Raw genomic sequence first — 21,200 nt, 5'->3', positions numbered from 1 at the left:
TGTGTGAAAAAGAAAAGAATAATCAACTCAATATATTGCCCACGCCTCAACCAAAACCAAACTGAATAATTCTTCTCTAATGACTTGAATCAAAATCACATCCAAACGACTTGTTTCCACCTTCATGTTTGGACCATTCCATTATATGCTTCACCTTCTTTTGTTATTTGTGTTTTTTTTTAGGTCTTTTTTCCTGGTAGGGCCAGCTATATGTCCAAGCAGCAGTATTCAGTCAATTCACAAATCAGGAAAGGAACTCAAATTTCGAACATTTGCTATGCAGGTTTTTTCCAATCAAATCCAACAAAATATTACCTGAGCTTGAGCTCAACTATGATTTAAGCTACAAAAAAGCAACTAACATTGCAAATATGTCCTTTAAAATGCATTATAGCATGTATCCTTACATGCATTGTAACTCCGTTCTGATTCTATAAGAACCTGTGACTTCGATTAGCTCTAGGTACTAATGACACTAAATTTCTTCATTTTAGAATTTGTTCACATCTTACATCAGCAACAAGATGACGGATATGAGGAGCATACCACTTCACTCTCTCCAAATGCACCACCGAAACATTCCAACAGTGACCTACAAGACATGTACGTTTTCATTACAGTTTGACAAGTTGGGGGCTTAAAAATATTTCGACCTCTTTTGGCAGAAATTAATTTGAGAGTTTAAGTAGCATAAAGAAGGGAAAGAAGAGTACAAGATACCTTCAGATTTAGCAATTTCAGAGATAGAGTCCATAACATGTAGAGTCCACTGATTCTCCTCCGAGTCCTTCACATTTCCATGTATGTGCAGTGTGCCACCCTCACACCTACCATCCAAATCCAAGTCAATCACGTTTTAGGATTATGTAAAGGACATCAAGGAAAATCAAAACTAAACATATATAGAGGTACTATCTCCTTCTGTGATTACTTAGTAGCTACTCCCTCAGTCCCTACAGAGTGCAAACCATATCTTTGTGTTAGACCATCCCAAATACTAGCAAAACTTACTTATTCAGAAAGTTAATGTTTTAACTATCTCAAATTACCTCTGGGGCTTGTCTGGTGTATCTAAATTTGTAGGATAAGTTTCATCTCAATATTCATGGTAATGCTATCTTAAACCCCAAACACTTGTTATAGTGTTGAAATTTATGAAAGAAAAGAGATGCTTAGGACTTGCTAGTGAGCAGGCATTCACTAGCATAGGAATTTCCTTGCAAGATAAATTATACTCACTGCCATAACTGTCATCTTACCACCTAGGCACCTACCGATGAATAATATCCACACCCTATAAAAAAAACCCAAGCAATGACATACATTTGAATGGGGAAGTTGTAGAACTTGTAAATAGAATTGGATTATTACTAGTTAATAAGGGTGTTTCTAACTCTGTTCTTTCAAAATGAACCCCCAATAAGATGTTGCTTATTATTCAAGCCATTTAGGGTCAGAATCAGATTTTACTTCTACTAAAAAATTAGCATAGAAGTTAAAGATGTCGAAATGCTTGAAATGAGCAACAAGGTGAGACAAGATAGTCATATTCTCTTGTGATGCTGAATGATTACTAATGCACATGCTGAGTCCAAATATTAAAAGAATAAGTCATCCAGAGAAATTACCTTAATGCCCTTATAGCAGTAACCCAACTACCCTCGCTGGATGGTAGGAGACCAAGACAGACACGATTAGCAACTCCCTGTATGGAAGGATGGAAGGATGAATAATGAATCAACATCAGCAACAGCTTCAACAAAATGAAATTACTTTTAAAGTTTCAATTGCCGCAGATATTGGATCCCTACTGATTAGCAAATCACACAACCCCTATATCTCTATTTGTTATCAAAATTTAGCAGCTACCATGAAATGCTATCAGCATCAGGGACAAGCATAACCAGACTAGAATCATAAGATAGATTATGAAAGGGTTCATAAACACTCAAACAACTAATGAAAATCAATCTTCATAGGAGTATATCATCAAAGGGCTCATTAACACTAACATATCATGTGAAAATCTAAAATAGTAGATGTATGATTTACAAAAATAATCAAACAAAGAAATTGTGCTATACTTTAGGAGCTGTAAGACGATTATCTCCTTCGAGTACAATGCAACGATCAGAAACCAAATTGGCTTGAAGATTATGATGAAGAGCCTCAACAGCATGGGGATTCCACTCGCAGGCATAAACCAATGTAGCATTACCTCTGATTAACCAATAGAAGAAAATTATTCAGTATAAATGTATTGTAATTTAAAGGTATAGCACAGTTATCATTTTTATAACGTCAAGAGACAAAGCACAAAAATCACTCTTCGAAGAGTTAGAATTCAATGCTAAAACCATGACCAACTTGTATGACCCTTTCAAAAGATCTAGTTCTATGCCATATACGACAGAAAAAGATTGCCACTGATTTCAAAGTTCTGATAGTCACATTTGAAATTTGCCACATTGCAAGCTGTCTAGAATCAAAAAACCCCCATTCTCTTTCACTAAGCTAGGCCCAACAAGGAGGGTAAATTGGGAAGCTCCTAATAATTCTATTAAGGAGAAGTATGACGTAGCGAGTTAGTTAGTTAAAGGAAAGAAAATATCAAAGATTGTAATTAAAAGAGGGGAGGACTAGAGAGGCAGTTCATTCAGAAAGTGTGTGTGCATTTTTGCCTTTTGGATTTGGGATTTGGGAGTGATGCCAGGTCTACAGGGCAATTGAATTTCTAGGTGGGTGTAATCAAAACCCACTAAAAATTTCTCAATCTTACTTCTTGGTCTTCACTGTTAGCAAATTTCCAGTTTATTACACATTAGTATCATTCTTTTTCAGTAACACTCTTCTCATTACTAACACAATATTGTCAGTCTATTGATTAAGATCAACCCTATAATCTCATGACACAAAATATAGATTTGTCAAAGAAATCGTATACATACACTTACAGTCCACAGGGGACTAGGGAAGCAGAACTGATTCAAGCATAATTTAGACAAGGCTTAATCCTGTTAAAATAAAAATCAATAGCTCCAATCTCAGAAGAACTCTCATAAAAGAAGACAGGTTGTACACATGTGTCAAGTTAGGAAATCCAAGAATACCTTACAAGAAAAGGCAATGTAAAATATCCAATTCCCGCAAAAAGATCCACAATAACTTCGCCTCTGCAATCCATACGGGCCATGCGAAGTTTCTCAGAAAGATTTCCCCAGGAGAACATGCATTTTGTGGTATCAAAACAATATGCTATGCCATTTTCGCTATGTTCAACCCAACCATTATCTCCAACGAGGATCTCTACACGACTGTCCCGTGTTCCGGTTGAAGCAACACGACCCTGTAACAAATGTATGAGCATTGACTTACAGCACGAAACAAATAACAGGAAGAGATGACATTATCACAGAGGTACAGCAGTACAATACTGCAGTGGCATAATTAAACAGTTTGTCGGTAACTTCTAGAGCAGTCAAAAGTTGACCCGACCCGAAATACCGACTCAAACCCGATTATTAACCGAACCATCCCGACCTGACCCGACTTGAAACCAATTCAAGAGCCGAGTTGACCCGAGTATGTGAGACCCGGACCCGAACATGAACTGACCCGGAGATGACCCGACTCAAATGTATCCCGTAAATTATTGACCTGAACCGAACCCGACTGGAACCAAAATTAACCCAAACCATTTTAGCCCGTCAAAACCCGAATTTAACCCGACTTGTTACTAACTTGACCGGAATTCAACCCGACTCGTTCCTAACCCGACCCGAATTTAACCCAACCTGTTACAAACCCGACCTGAAATCAACCCGACTTGTTATTAACCTGACCCAAATTCAACCCGACTTGTTATTGAACCAACCCGAATATTACCGGACCTATTACTAACCCGACCAAAAAATTCAACACAATCTGTTACTAACCCGACTCGAAATCAACACGACTTGTTATTGACCCAACCTAAATTCAACCCAAATTGTTCCTGACGTGATTTCAAATCACCTTAAATACAATTTAGACCACCTAATTATTGTTGAACAAAGCATTTTATCTAGGGAGACCAAGTCAGTCTAGGCCAGCAAAAGAAAAGAGCATCATCCTCAAATTTAAAAGTTATATATACAGTATATATTTGTTGTATGACTATAGTTCCCTAGTATATTACCATATAAATTATAGTCAAAGGAAATAATTTGCTTTATAAACAGGATAATTATCTATTTATAATTAGTTGAACCCGAATATGACCTGACTTGGAAATGACCCGATTGTAACCTCCAAATTATTGACTTAAACATAACCCGACTTGAATCCGAGAATGACCCGACTGGGAAATGACCCAACCTGATTATAACTCGCAAATTATTGACTTGAATCGAACCTGACTAGAACCCGAGAATGACCCGACTTGAAAATGACCCGACCTGATTATATCCCGTAAATTATTGACTTGAACCGAACCCGACTAAAACCCGATAATGACCCGACCTGATTCTAACCCGAGAATTAACAGCTCTACCCGAAACCTCTAAAATTTCTCAAAAAGCGTGGATATAAGCCTTAAATTTCGGAATTTTTTGACTTTTTATCACTCGAAAATAAAAATTGCCGAAATGTTTACCGTGGTCCCTAATATACTCCGGGAGTCCAATTGACTGGGTGGAACCATACAATTTGCCTATAAAATACCAATTTACCATTTTACAACTTACACAGATTTCATTAACTCAAGCCTACCACGAACATTTATGACAACATATATTGATCATATATGGTTTCAAACGGCATTATATGACCCCGAGATATATCCCCTAAAATCTCATTGCTTTTCGACACCGGGCACCGAAACATTCGGAATTTAACAAAAACCGTGGATATTAGCCTTTAATTTTGGAATTTTTTGACTTTTTTCGCCCGAATATAAAAATTGTTTAAATGTATACCATGGTCGCTAATACCCTCCGGGAGTCCAATTGGGTGGGTGAAACCATCCAATTTGCCTTTAAACGACCAATTTAACGGTTTACAACTTGCACCGATTTCATTAATTCAAGCCTACCACGAACATTTATAACAACAAATAAGGATCATATATGGTTCCAATCGACATTATATGACCCCGAGATGTATTCCCTAAAATTTCAAGAATTTTCGACACCGGGTCACGAATACTCTTAAAATTCTCAAAAAGCGTGGATATTAGCCTTCAATTTTTGAATTTTCTAACTTTTTTCGCCCGAAAATAAAAATTGACGAAATGCTTACCATGGTCTCTAATACCCTCCGTGAGTCCAATTGGGTGGGAGGAACCATCCAATTTTCCATTAAACGGCCAATTTACCGATTTACAACTAGCACCGATTTTATTAACTCAACTCTACCACAAACATTTATGACAACATATAATAATCGTATATGATTCCAAACGGCATTATATGAGCCCGAGATGTATCCCCTAAAATCTCAAACCATTTTGACCCAGGGCTCTGAAACCTCCAAAATTTCTCAAAAAGCGTGGATATTAACCTTCAATTTTGGAATTTTTTTACTTTTTTTAGACCGAAAAAAAAATTGCCGAAATGTTTACCGCGGTCCCTAATACCCTCCGAGAGTCCAATTGGGTGGGTGGAACCATCCTATTTGCCTTTAAACAGCCAATTTACCGGTTTACAACTTGCACCGATTTCATTAATTCAAGCCTACCACGAACATTTATAACAAGTGATGATCATATATGGTTTCAAACGACATTATATGCCCACAGATATATCACCTAAAATCTCAAGACTTTTCGACAACAGGACCCGAAACCTCCAAAATTTCATAAAAAAATGGATATTAGCCTTCAATTTTGGAATTTTTTTACTTCTTTTTACCCGAAAATAAAATTTGCTGAAATGTTTACCATGGTTCCTAATACCTTCCAGAAGTCTAAATGGGAGGGTGAAACCATCCAATTTACCTTTAAACGGCCAATTTACCGGTTTACAACTTGCACCGATTTCATTAACTCAAGCCTAACACGAACATTTATGAAAACAAATAATGATCATATATAGTTCTAAACGGCATTATATGACCCCGAGATATATCCCCTAGAATTTCAATACTTTTCAACCGAAACCTCCAAAATTAATCAAAAAGCGTGGATATTAGCCTTCAATTTTGGAATTTTTTGACTGTTTTCGCCCGAAAATAAAAAATTTCGAAATGATTACCATGGTCCCTAATATCCTCTGGGAGTCCAATTGGGTTGGTGGAACCATCCAATTTGCCTATAAACAGCCAATTTATCGATTTACAACTTGCATCGATTTCATTAATTCAAGCCTATCACGAACATTTACGACAACATATAATGATCATATATGCTTCCAAATGACATTATATGACCCCGAGATGTATCCCCAAAAAACTCATACCATTTTAACACCGGGCCCCAAAACCTCTAAAATTTCTCAAAAAGCGTGGATTTTAGCCTTCAATTTTGGAATTTTTTGACTTTTTTTCTCCCGGAAATAAAAATTGCCGAAATGTTTACTATGGTCCCTAATACCCTCCGGGGGTCCAATTGTGTGGGTGGAACCTTCCAATTTGCCTTTAAACGCGCAATTTACCGATTTACAACTTACACCGATTTCATTAACTCAAGCCTACCACGAACATTTATGACTACATATAGTGATCATTTATGGCTCCTAACGGCATTATATGACCTCGAGATATATTCCCTAAAATCTCAATTCTTGTCGACACCGGCCCCGAAACCTACGAAATTTCTCAAAAAGCATAGATATTAGCCTTCATTTTTAAAATTTTTTACTCTTTTTCGCATGGAAATAAAAATTGACGAAATGTTTACCATGCTCTCTAATACCCCTTGGGAGTCCAATTGGGTGGCTGGAACCATCAAATTTGTCTTTAAACGACCAATTTACCGGTTTACTACTTGCACCAATTTCATTAATTCAAGCATACCACGAACATTTATGACAACAAATAATGTTCATTTATGGTTCCAAACGACATAACATGACCCCGAAATGTATTCACTAAAATTTCAAGACTTTTAAACATTGGGGCCTGAAAACTCATAAATTTCTAAAAAAAACCGTGGATATTAGCCTTCAATTTTTGAATATTTTTTGATCTTTTTTCGTCAAGAAATAAAAATGGCCGAAATGTTTACCATGATCCTTAATATCCTCCGGTGGTTCAATTGGGTAGGTGGAACCATCCAATTTGTCTTTAAACGACCAATTTACCGATTTACAACTCTCACCTATTTCATAAATTCAAGCTTACCACGAACATTTATGAAAACATTATAATGATCATATATGGTTCCAAACAAAATTATATGACCCCGAAATGTATTCCCAAAAATCTCAAGTCTCTTCGCACCGGGTCCTAAAACCTCCAAAAAATTTCAAAAAAACGTGAATATTAGCCTTTAATTTTGGAATTTTTTGACTTTTTTTTCGCCCTAATATAAAATTGCCGAAATGTTTACCATGGTCCCTAATACCCTCCGGGAGTCCAATTAGGTGGGTGAAAACATCCAATTTGCCATTAAACGTCCAATTTACCGGTCTACAACTTGCACCAATTTCATTAACTCAAACCTACCATGCATATTTATGACAACATATAATTATTATATATTCCAAATGGCACTATATGACCCTGAGATTATCCCTTAAATTTTCGAGGCTTTTCGACACCGGGCTACGAAATCTCCAAAATTTCTCAAAAACCGTGGATATAGCCTTCAATTTTGGAATTTTTTTGCTTCTTTTCACCTGTGAATAAAAATTTTCGAATTGTTTACCACGGTCCCTAATACCCTCCGGGAGTCCAATTCGGTGGGTGGAACATCCAATTTGCCTTTGAACAGCAAATTTACTGGTTTACAACTTGCACCGATTTCATTAACTCAAGCCTACCACGTACATTTATGACAATATATAATGATTATATATAATTCCAAAGGGCATTATATGACCCCTAGATAAATCCCTAAAATTTCCAAGGCTTTTTGACACCGAGCCTCGAAATCTCCAAAATTTCTCAAAAAGCATGGATCTTAGCCTTCAATTTCGGAATATTTAAACTTTTTTTCGAGCGAAATTAAAAATTGCCGAAATATTTACCATAGTCCCTAGTACCATAGTCTAATTGGCTGGTGGAACCATCCAATTTGCCTTAAAACGGCTTATTTACCAGTTTACAACTTGCACCGATTTCATTAATTCAAACTAACCACCAACATTTATGACAACATATAATGATCATATATAGTTCCAAACGGCATTATATGACCACGAGATGTATCCTCTAAAATTTCAAGACTTTTCGACATCGGGCCCCAAAAACTCCTAAATTTCGCAAAATGCGTGGATTCAATTTAGAAAATTTTTGACTTTTTCCGCCAAGAAATAAAAATTGGCGAAATGTTTACCATGGTTCCAAATACCCTCCGGGGGTCCAATTAGATGGATGGAACCATCCAATTCGTTTTTAAACGGCCAATTAACCAGTTTACAACTTGCACCAATTTTATTAACTCAAGCATATCACGAACATTTATGACAAAAATAATGATCATATATTGTTCCAAACGATATTATCAGACCCCAAGATGTATTCCCTAGAATTTCAAAACTTTTAAACACCGAGGCCCTCGAGACTCCAAAATTTCTCAAAAATCGTGGATATTAGCCTTCAATTTTGGAATTTTTAGACTTTTTTTGCCCGGAAATAAAAATTGCCGAAATGTTTACCATGGCCCCTAATACCCTCCGGAGAACCAATTGGGTGGGTGGAATTATCCAATTTGTCTTTAAACTGCCAATTTACTGATTTACAACTTGCACTACTTGCACTTATTTCATTAAATCAAGCCTACCACGAACATTTATGACAACATATAATGATCATATATGGTTCCAAACAGCATTATATGACCCTAGATGTATTCTCTAAAATCTCAAGGCTTTTCAACACCGTGCCCCAAAACCTCCAAAAATTTTCAAAAAACGTGGATATAAGCCTTCAATTTTGGAATTTTTTTACTTTTTTACGCCAGAAAATAAAAATTGCCGAAATTGTTACCATGGTCCCTAATACCCTCTGGGAGTCCAATTGGGTGGGTTTATCCATCCAATTTGCCTTTAAACGACCAATTTACCTATTTACAAGTTGCACCGGTTTCATCAAATCAAGCCTACCACGAACATTTATGACAATATATAATGATTATAAATGGTTCCAAACGGCATTATATGACCCCGAGATGTATCTCCTAAAATATCAAGGCTTTTCGACACCGGGCCTCAAAACCTCCAAAATTTCTCAAAAAGCGTGGATGTTAGCCTTTAATTTTGGTATTTTTTTGACTTTTTATTGCCAGAAAATAAAAATTGCTGAAATGTTTACCATGATCCCTAATACCCTCCGCGAATTCAATTGGGTGGGTTGAAACATTCAATTTGCCTTTAAACGGTTAATTTACCATTTTACAACTTGCATCGATTTCATTAACTCGAGCCTACCACGAACATCTATGACAACATATAATGATCATATATGTTTTCAATCGGCATTATATGACCCCCATGGTATAAAAATGCGGTTTCGGTCGCGATCGCGGACCAAGTATCGGTCATCGCAGTAGAATTTTTTGTTTAAGAGTTTTTTAAATTTTATTTTTAAAAAAAAGTTTAAATTGTAAATTGATTGTCATCTATCCAATTATTATTATTTATATTCGTATAATAATGAAACAATTTACATGGAAAACTAAAAGTAAGATGTAAACGTAAGTAAAGCAGTGGAATTTTAAAAAAAATGATAAACAATATTGAAATCACCTAGATCATCACGTGACTTCTTCTTTAGTTGGGGTCAAAAAGTCGAGAAGTAATTAAAAGATGTAAATAAAAGAAACCACAAAATGTGGACAGTTGTCCCACCCAACTCCCCCTCCACCTACCACAGTTAATCTTTAATTTTGTCCTTTTTTCTCTCTCTTTGAAGTTTGCAACAAGCTAACAATGGAGTCTTTGCGAAATTGCAACCATGGAAGCTGCAATACATGTTCAATAAAATAATTTAACTTGCAAAGTCAAGCTATATGCCTATATCTCGCGCAATTCGGAGGTGTATCGGCCGTATCGGTCAAAAATGCGGCGTTTTTTAATACCTCGTTACGAAACGCTAAATCTCGGTTCAGTAACTTCAAATTCCGTTACATCTCAGGCGAAACGCGACATCACCGCCGAGTTTTTATACCATGATGACCCCAAGATGTATTTCCTAAAATATAATGACTTTGCGACACCGGGCCTCGAAACCTCCAAAATTTCTCAAAAAAAGTGGACATTAGCCTTCAATTTTGGAAACTTTTGACTTTTTTCGCCCGGAATAAAAATTGCCGAAATGTTTACCATGGTCCCTAATACCCTTCAAGAGTCCAATTGGGTGGGTGGAACCATCCAATTTGCCTTTGAACGGTCAATTTACCGGTTTACAACTTGCACTGATTTACCAATTTTCAACGACCAATTTAATTAATTTGCACCGCACCCGACTTGAACCGAAATTGATCCAAACCCGTTTTAACTCGTCAAAACTCGTATTTAACCTGACTTGTTACTAACCTGACCTGAATTCAACTCGGCCCATTCCTAACCCGACCCGAATTTAACCCAACATGTTACAAACCCGTTCCTAACCCGACCCAAATTTAACCCAACATGTTACAAACCCGACCCGAAATCAACCTGACTTGTTATTGACCCGACCCGAATTTTACCACACCTATTACTTACCCGACCCAAAAATTCAACCCGATCTGTTAGTAACTCGTCTCAAAATATAAACACGACTTGTTATTGACCCGACCTAAATTCTAGCCAAATTATTCCTAACCCGATTTCAAATCACCTTAAATGCAATTTAGACCACCTTATTATTGTTGATCAAAGCATTTTGACTAGGGAGACCAAGTCGGTCCAACCAGCAAAAGAAAGGAGCATCATCCTCAAATTTAATAGTTAAATATAGTATATATTTGTTGTATGGTCAAAGGAGATAATTATCTTTCTAAATTATATACTATAGTTCCCTAGTATATTGCCATATATATTATAGTCAAAGGAAATAATTAGCTTGATAAAAATGATAATTATCTATTTATAATTAGTTGAACCCGAATATGACCTAACTTGGAAATGACCCGACCTGATTGTAACCTGCAAATTATTGACTTGAACATAACCCGACTTGAATCCGAGAATGACCCGACTTGGAAATGACCCAACCTGATTATAACCCGCAAAAATATTGACTTGAACCGAACCCGACTTTAACCCGAGAATGACCTGACTTGAAAATGACCCGACCTGATTATAATCCGCAAATTATTGACTTGAACCGAACTCGACTTAAACCCGAGAATGACCCGACCTGATTCCAACCCGCAAATTATTGACTTGAACCGAACCCGACTCGAACCCAAGAATTAACCTAACCCGTTTTAACGCATGAAAACCCGAATTAAACCCGACCTATTGTTCACCCGACCCGTATGTAACCCGACCTGTTATTAACCCGACCCAAACTCGATAAGAAGTATGACCCGACGTGACCCGACTCAAGCATGACCCAACCAACATAGGTTATGGAATTAATCCGAATTAACCCGACCAAGTTGACCCGACCCAAACCCGACCCATTTACCCGAATTGACAGCTCTAGTAACTTCCACTGTATTGTCACCTAAGGCAGATTCCAATTACAATTTGTCTAATCAAATTTTTGTATCATGAAACTCTTGGCAACTTTAATGTAAACACAACTCGTGGTTATAAATTACATAGTGTACCTGGCGAGCAAGACGACGAGCACCAAGAGTTTGAGCAACAGCAGACCAAAGCTCACTACCTATTGTGTCCCATGCTGGATCTCTAAAGGAAGTGATAGGAAGGACAACAATGTCACCAAGCCGCTCCCACCTACAGAAAATGTACACCTAATTTCAGTTAAGATCATGCGAACAAAGACATGTCAACATATAAAGTTATGCTCATCCAAGCACTATCCTTGATGAACTATTTCCATTATAGTTGCCTAGATAAAGATTTCTCTGGAATACGGAAACTTAACACAACAACAAAAGTTGAAGAGAAACCTGGTTGGTAGCTGGTCCAACAGCTCTTCAGATAGGGCTTTCTGCTTCAGTAGCAAAGCCACAACTTCCTTCATTGCTTCCAAGGGAGATATAGAGGCTTTCTTCATTACAACTACCTCATCAACATGCTTAGTGGCACCACAAGCCACTAGATAATCCAAGGCAGTAGCACAGGAATCAAGAATATTCTTTGACATATTAAAGTCGCCCAATCCTTCAGCTATCCCTCTTTTTTGGGATAGCTCATCAGAGAATATAGCGCTAAACTTTGCAGTAACAGGGAAATATATGCAAGATCTATCATCATGGGAATACACCTTTCGACTAAGGTCTAGCCAACCAAATTTCTTAAGTACGTCCTTTCCCAATTTAGCATAACTTTTTTGCAGTTTCAGAACCCAATACGAAGTCTTAGTTGCGTGTCCAACATCACTACAAGGTGCTTTGTCCACATTCAAGTTAGATGATTGTACACATCCATTATGATGAAGAGAACCAAAATTATTGTTTGTTCTCTCAACGGAATTCTCATACCGGGGTGTGCTCTGTTTCTCTTTAGACACAGTTGCATCATTGAAATTTAACAATGATAGCAAGTTGATCATTGATGGCTCACTGAATTTCGTACCGAATGCATAACAGGATGCTCCACCACCTATCATAATCAGATCATCATTAACAACGTTGGCAGTATTTCGAACAAACAATTGCTTGTCTATGGAATTCAAGAACACCTGCTTCCATGAGAAAGACTTTAGGTCAAGCAAGGACAGCTCTTCGCAATGCTGTCTGACAGGACAACCCCCAACAATTCCCAAATAATCTTTATACACAAACATTGAGTGCGAAAACCTTGGATAAGGACTTTTTCCAACTGTTTTTACTTTTGCCCATTGACTATCCTGGATATCAAAACTATAAAGGTCCCCCAATGCTCTCCCACCATTGTATCCACCAAACAGAAACAATATATTGCCATAAGCAACCAATGAATGCGAATGCCGAGCACAGGGAAATTCTCCACTTGCTTGAACCTCCTTCCATTTCATTGTATCCACATCCAACACAACTAAGGAAGAATACAATGTGTTGTTATTAAGTCCACCGAATATGTAAATATTTGAACCTACAACAGCAGCTGCATGACGATGCCTGCACAAAAAACTACATAATTAGTTAATCTGTCATGTGAAAAATGTCCTTTAAAAGCAAAATCTACTACAGGACTAACAGTAGTTGGTATCATCACCTTGGAGCAAACACATCACCAGTGTTGCCTACCAATTTCCATTCAGCTTTCATGATATCGAAGATCCATAACTCATCCAGGATATTGGTAGGATCAGCTCTGCCTCCAATAACAATCATTGAACCTCCAACTAATGAAGATGTATGACCCATACGTGGAGAGGGAGAGCCCTTAACATCTAGCACAGACAATCTGCCTGAAAACAAATCCAGCAATAAACAGTCACTTCTGCGTGCATGCCTACCTATGCCTCCAAAACCACCATATATCAGAATCTCTTTGCTATCAGCATTACAGATTGTGCAAGAAGAATGACCCCATATGAACAGCCTCTCTATGCTTTCTCCGACAATTTTAATGGGTACAATGGCTAGACTGGAACCAGAACTTCCCAGTGGCCCTGCCAATGATTCAAAAATTTCAGACTAGCTCTCTTAGGGGAGAAATAGATATCCTGCAACCATCAATAGTTGATTGTCATAATAACACTCAGAAGTCAGCCCAACAAGATTACAGATAAAAATGAACAAAAGGGGTATGATTTGGACCAACACTATTACTGTTTCTGTCTTACATTCGTTTACTTCCTGGTGATGAGAATGATATTAAGTAGGATTGTATAGAGTGTCTTGAATATGGATAGGAGGTAGGAGCGTAGGACTGTTTTCTAATACATCCAAAAAAAAGGACCAAAAAGCAACAATGTATATTCATTCCCTCAATTCAAAAAAGTCCAATTCCACCTGCCTCAACTTAAAAGATTTGGATTGTATTGCCGTACTCTAGGGATATAATTTGACTATTTGAGTACAACTTTTATTACCATTCACCCATGATTTATTCCTTGTACCATTCACCTATGAATTATTTCCTTGTATCACACAAATTGACAGAGTATTCAACTACGAAACACTAGACATTTGCATAAATTTCACCTAATTCACAAATTCTTTTGATCTTAAGTATATAAAGAAAAGTTCTACAGCAAATCTTTTCTGTGCAAAAGGAAAAAAACATTCAAATTAAAGCCTTGTTTTTTATATCAGGGTAAAAATAATAGTTTGCCTTCATAGAGATACAATACAAATTCTTCCATTGAGCTCAAGATGTGTCTAAAAGAAAATTGATTGACTTTTAGTTTTTCCAAAGGTGAAAGTTGGACAATCAACACCCCTCCCACAAACCCAAGGTGCTTTACAAGAAGGAAATTCCTCATGCTCACTTCTTCTCCTCATCATTCACTTATAACAAGGAAGGTCACCCATACATAGTAGTCGAGGATCATCTGCAAACTCCGTTCTACACTTGCAACTTTGTAAGATACTACGTATTAGATTATTAGCCTAAAGTTTTCCACATCAAATTTCATAACTTTGCTACTACTACTGCCTACTGGCAAACACAACCAAATATAACAATATACATGAATAACATGAACAAACCCCATGAACAAAACATTAGCATTGTGCCCACTTATGAAATCTAACCCACAAAATGAACATTCCAATCAACATAATATCATTCAAACAAGTAAATCACATGAAACAAAACACAATTCACACACATTAAATCAGCCTCCAAACTAAAACTAAAAAGCACAATTAACACAAAATTACCAGAATATTTCTCCAAATTAGTCCCTTCTTGATTGACACCAACCCATTTCTCCTCTTCCCAAATTGCACCATCACCATCAACACCACCTCTCAACCCCACAAACCCGTCTCCGGCTTCGGCTTCGGCTTCCTGCCCCACAAACCCATTCTTCCTTAAACCCTCCAAAAACCCTTGAGTCCTCTTCCAATTAGCACCCATCTTATCATTAGCAATCTCCACAAGATACCTCAAATACTCAGGAGACACCATAATCCTCCCTTTACACCCCAAAGGAACCTCTAACCTAATTGAACATCGAATTGCAACAATCACCCTCTTACTACTCACACTAGTAATCCCAGATTCCCTGAACCCACAAGATATAGCCAATGCCACCAAGAACTGAGCCGCACCCACGTCCTTACACTCCACCGCAATGATCAGAGGCTCGAACCGGAACACCAACTCGGATTGAGTCGACTCGGCCGAGTCAACTGACTCAGTGGCGGCGGTTGAAGTGGGAGGGAAGATGAGGTTGAGGATCGAAAAGGGGTCAACTGGGTCGTGGGAGATGAAGGCCCAGGTGCCGCCTTTGGGCTTGTTTGGGAGGTGAGAGAAAATGGAGATGCGGCCGGAGCAAGAGGAGGTGGTGTAGTATGAAGGGTGGTTGTTAATGGTGTTGAGAAGGGGGATGATTGGTGCGTCGATTGTTCCTTTTGGAGATTTGTCTAGCTCTGTTGATGATATTGCCGCCATTGTTGCAGCTTTCCTCTTCTCAAACTCCATTTTTTTTTCACTCTCTTGCTCGCTCGCAGACCAAAACAATCGATAGATGAACTCACTAGTCACGGCTAATTGGCTATAGTGTAAAAGGGGGCAAATGGTCAAATGGTTGTTTAGAACTTTAGATTAAGACTATGTTTGTTAAATGACTTTTGGCTATACTAATAATACGAGTGATTGGTTTCGATTTGGGGTTGGGTTGCTGTTCAGCCATTTTGATAAAGGTTTTGTGTTATCTATAATAGAATTGTTACAATTAATTTGGTTTTAAGGTGTTTGGATTGGTCATCGATAAAAAAATTAAGGGAAATTCTCTTTGGTGAACTCTAACTTTTTGGTTTTCTAAGTGGTAAACATTCTTAAATTTTATTATCAATGGTAAACCTCAATTTGTGATTACCATTGATAAGTGTTATTTTAATAAAAAATCATTAACTATGGTTAGTTTTTTATTTTTTTAATAATTAAATTATTATAAAAATAATAGATAAAAAAAAAAAAAAAAACCTTCCCCACCCAACCTAGCCACCACTCACCAACAGCCCCTCCCCTACCGGCGGCCACCGGCCACCTCTCCCCCACCCCTACCAACGTCGGCGCCCAGCTCCAGCTTCGCCGGTGCGCCGGCCTTCCATCCCCCACCTCCTCACTTTCTCCCAACCACGAACCCCACCACCCGTTTAAGGGTTTCGAAACCAAACCTGGGAAACGAGTTTTGGTTTTCTGGTTATTTTGGGTGGGTTTTAGGGTTTCCGTGGTCGGCTCACAGAGGAGGGGGTTCGTCGAGGAAGGGCGGTGGTTTTTGTGGTGGTTTGGGGTGCGATTAGGGCGACACTCCCCTACCTGAAACCCGTAAAAAAAACCCTCCCCCAACCACTTTGAACTCCGAATCAGGCCATCCCCCACCCTCGAAATTTCGTCGCCTAAGGTTTCGAGGGTGGGAAAGGGTCGGATTTGGGTTTTAACATGGTGGGGGAGGGTTTATTGTGGTTTCGGGTTGGGTGTTTGGGAGTTTCGGATGGTGGAGTTTCGGGTTGGGTTGCTGGGTTGGGTGGTGGAGTTTCGGGTTGGGTTGTCTGGGCGCCGACAGAGGGAGGGTGGGGGTTCGCAGCACCGGCGTGCAGAGGGGGAAATCGACGCAAGGGAAGGGGGTTAGGTGGTGGTCGGAATTAGGTGGTTTTGGGGGATCGGCTGGTGGCCGGGATTAGGGGTGGTTGGTGGTTTTTGGGGTGGTTGGTGGCTTTTTTTTTTGTTTGTTTATAAATTGGTCTTAAATTATTTTAGCCAATTCACTTGTGACATGTGTCACTTAAGAAAACCCCAAAAAAAAACTAACTAACTATAGTTAAATATCCAGTTAAAATTTGTCATTAATGTTATAGTTGACTTAATATAACAAATTGAGGTTTACCATTGATAATAAAATTTAAGAATGTTTACCACTTAGAAAACCAAAAAGTTGGAGTTCACCAAAGAGAATTGTTATGCATAGAAGTATGCTTTAGGGTTTCGGTTAAGACGATTGTTTGTAATTAAGGAATTCTCAAACATATATAAGATGGTGAACTATAAATATAAAGGATAGTATACTCAATTGTTTGATCGAGATTATGTTGAACAAGTATTCTCAAAAGTGATTTGTGGGATATGTTTAGCGCATAAATTTTGTAGTTGCTATATATTAGACTAACAAAATCCGTTCTCAAACAATACTTTTTGTATATCTAATTTTAGAATATCATTGCAATTATTAACCATTCTCAAAGCGTGTTTTCTAACTTCTACACTCCTATGACTTGTAGCTATTTTTCAAAAGATTTGACGTTATTCATCATAGTTTGAGTAAGGGAAAAAAAAGTAAGTTTGTACAAAAGAAAAGGTAAGAGTTAAATGATTTATTTCTACTCTCCGTCTCTTATTTGTTTTCATTTTACTTTATTTTTAAAATTCATAACAAACATCTCCTAAATACTTGCTTAAGCTTCCATTTGCTTATAATTTGTAAAACAATTAATGAATGGGCCTACTATAATTGCTCCTTGAAAACTTCTTAGTTTAAAATGGCCCATTGTTGATGTAAGCCCAATTTGTTAACAATTTATGATGAATAGCAAGATCATATTTTTCCCTATCGAAGAGGCAAAATCAATAAGTAGCAACATGTCCCTTCAAATGAAAACAAATGAATGAAGCACTGGCTTATGGACGCATATTCCCTTCGTAAAATTCCTAGAGTGGGGACAATTGAGTACATAATAGTCCATATATTCGTTATATGTTGTCCAAAATGCTCAATACCACACGTACACATTTCACAACTTGTGACTTGTGAATTGTTAGTCTATGACTTCTATATTATGATTAGCCAATTGTTGCACTTATATATCATTAGATATTTGTATTACAATTTAACATAATCTCATTTACCATACTCTTGATTTTTTTAATTTTTTATTTTTTAATCGGTAAGGTACACGGTGAGGTCTCCCACCTTATCACGAGAATGGGGTGATGAGGAGTCAAACCCCCCAACCACTTGGGGGGAGTGATGGAGGTCCTAACCATCCCTCCATCCTCATTAATAATTCTTGATATTGTACATCTCTTTTTAAGTATTTTGCAAATATACTAAATAATTATCAAGGCTTACGGCTTATTTTATTTGCCTTATTTATACTTATTCAATTAAAAAAAAAAGTTCAGATTAAAGAAGTTCAAGAAAAATAAGTTTTGATTAGTTCAAATAAGTCATATCATGTAACTTTAGACTGATTTAAACAAGTAAAATTAAGGTGAATAGAACTCACCCTTAAAAGCTACGTATAATTTTAATGGTATAGGATAAAGAATTAAACATTACTCTGTTATTATTACTTGTAGTAGCTTTACAAGGAGATTACATATGAGATAACCCATAGTTGTTTCTTTTTACCTGTATATGATATATTTGACCTTTAACTCCAATAAGTTTAGTTTAGTTCAGCTCCTAATTTTCTCATCAAATTATTTTTAGTTCAGCTCCTAATTTTCTTCTTTCATAAAATATTTATTTCAGTTCAGCTCTAATAAGTTCAGTTTAGCTCAATTCAGCACAATTCATCAGTCAATGAGAACAAGCCCTTAGTCAGCTTCCCAACATGTTTAGGTTAGTATACTAGATAAATTGGGAGATCAATAAGGGAAAATAATAGCTAGAATCCTTCTCCAAATTGTATTTAGGGGTGATTAAATGTCTAATTTCAGGTTAGCATGTGATCTCCAATCCTTTCAACTAAACTAATCTTAGTTTGGTATTGAACCTAGCTCTTAGTCAATTAATTGAAAATTCTATTTATATAGCATACTTTACTTGAATTATGAAGTAATACCCCAAAAAAAAAAAAAAAAAAAAAAAAAAAATCCAAGTTTACCTCCAAAATTCAACGGTTGAAATCTCCCTCCTTATCCACACCCCAACAAAAACCTCATCCAATCCTTCATTCCTTCCTCCCCTCCACCTCTCATTCCCTTCCTTTCTTCCACATCACACCCTCTCTCTCTTAGATAAGATTTCTCTACTTTTTCTTCTTCTCCTTACTCCATTCTTACCTTAGATTTGATACATCAAACCTCAAAAAATCCAAAAAAATAAAATAAAAAAATTATCACACCAAACAATGGCTTGTTCTCTTTCCTTTAGCTCCTCAGTGAGCAGCTTCCACCTCTCCACCACCACCCAATCCACCCAAGCACCACCCCCTTCCAACGCATCGATTCCCAACACCTGCCCTATCCAATGCAGCAACCTCCGCGAGCTCCGCGACCGTATTGGATCCGTCAAAAACACCCAAAAGATCACCGAAGCAATGAAGCTCGTCGCGGCCGCTAAGGTCCGTCGAGCTCAGGAAGCCGTCGTTAACGGACGTCCCTTCTCCGAGACCCTCGTCGAGGTCTTGTACAACATAAACGAGCAGTTGCAAACCGACGACATCGACGTGCCTCTCACGAGGGTCCGCCCCGTAAAGAAGGTAGCTCTAGTTGTAGTCACAGGAGACCGTGGCCTCTGCGGTGGGTTCAACAACATGTTGCTTAAAAAAGCCGAGGCTCGTATCGCCGAGCTTAAAGATTTAGGTGTTGATTATACCATCATCAGTGTTGGTAAAAAAGGAAATACGTACTTTGTTCGAAGACCGAACATACCAGTTGATAGGTACTTCGACGGGAGTAATCTGCCTACTGCTAAAGAAGCACAGGCAATAGCAGATGACGTGTTTTCGCTTTTTATAAGTGAGGAAGTTGATAAGGTTGAGATGTTATACACAAAGTTTGTATCGTTGGTGAAATCTGATCCTGTAATCCACACTCTATTGCCGCTATCTCCTAAGGGAGAGATCTGCGACATTAATGGGAAATGTGTTGATGCTGCTGAAGACGAGATGTTTCGTCTGACGACGAAAGAGGGGAAACTGACAGTAGAAATGGATATGGTGAAGACAGAAACTCTGTCATTTTCGCCGATTCTTGAGTTTGAGCAGGATCCTGCACAAATATTGGATGCTTTGTTGCCGTTGTATCTTAACAGTCAGATTCTGAGGGCGCTGCAGGAGTCGCTTGCTAGCGAGCTCGCGGCGAGGATGACTGCAATGAGTAATGCATCTGATAATGCTAGTGATTTGAAAAAATCGTTGTCTGTTGTTTATAATAGAGTGCGTCAGGCTAAGATTACTGGCGAGATCTTGGAGATTGTTGCTGGTGCTAATGCTTTGGTTTGAGTTGGTTGTTTTACAATATGGTCTGTTTTTTTGTTCTTATTTTTGGAAACAATTATGGCTATTATTGTTGGTATAATTACTATAAATATGGATACTCGTATTAATATTATGTATTTATTAATGTTTTGGTGATGATTCTAATGAACAGAGGGTATCAAGTGCAGAGGAGATTAATTAGATCATATTGATTTGTAATTACGTTTCATAATTTATATTATATAGTAACAAATTTCACAAACTTTGTGGTAACACATTATTCTGAGCTACCTCTTTTTTATAGTTGTAAGTCTTGTAACCCTGTTTTTGAAACGTATTTGCCATACGATTTACTTGATTGATTATATATTGATGGTCTTGAGGAATAATCATCGATTACATTATTACATAATCGGTTGGGATTTGGCCATTTCAGGAATAAAATTGGATTTTATTAGTGATTGAATTGAAGGGTACTCGAAGTAGATTGTGCCCAGCTTATAAGTCATTACTAAAAATTACTCTTTAAATGGATAACTAATTATATTGAATACTTGACACAAATAAGCATGTTTTATTAGAATGATTGTTAAGTTGAATTACATGCTTAAATGTGAAAAAAAATTGGTCGCTCTATAAG

The 21,200-nt window shown here is 37.5% G+C and overlaps 2 protein-coding genes across 2 annotated transcripts; one reads left to right on the top strand and one right to left on the bottom strand.

The window, feature by feature from the left end:
* Positions 1-236: 236 nt before the first annotated feature.
* On the bottom strand, positions 237-16,030 carry LOC110731332 (tRNA wybutosine-synthesizing protein 2/3/4-like). The gene is made up of 9 exons (XM_021911183.1): positions 15,071-16,030; positions 13,455-13,854; positions 12,206-13,357; positions 11,900-12,029; positions 3,111-3,346; positions 2,085-2,220; positions 1,629-1,705; positions 721-827; positions 237-592 (listed from the first exon to the last, which is right to left on the bottom strand). The coding sequence occupies exons 1-9, from the start codon at positions 15,834-15,836 to the stop codon at positions 486-488; spliced, it is 3,111 nt and encodes a 1,036-aa protein (XP_021766875.1). The 5' UTR covers positions 15,837-16,030; the 3' UTR covers positions 237-485.
* Positions 16,031-19,213: 3,183 nt separating this feature from the next.
* Positions 19,214-20,833, top strand: LOC110731331 (ATP synthase gamma chain, chloroplastic). Its single transcript, XM_021911182.1, has one exon. The coding sequence runs from the start codon at positions 19,490-19,492 to the stop codon at positions 20,582-20,584; it is 1,095 nt and encodes a 364-aa protein (XP_021766874.1). The 5' UTR covers positions 19,214-19,489; the 3' UTR covers positions 20,585-20,833.
* Positions 20,834-21,200: the final 367 nt, after the last annotated feature.

Source organism: Chenopodium quinoa, unplaced genomic scaffold (assembly GCF_001683475.1).
Source record: "Chenopodium quinoa cultivar QQ74 unplaced genomic scaffold, ASM168347v1, whole genome shotgun sequence".
NCBI classification, from domain to species: domain Eukaryota; kingdom Viridiplantae; phylum Streptophyta; class Magnoliopsida; order Caryophyllales; family Amaranthaceae; genus Chenopodium; species Chenopodium quinoa.
The sequence above is the reverse complement of the archived record's forward strand: the minus strand, read 5'-3'. Positions and strand labels throughout refer to the sequence as shown.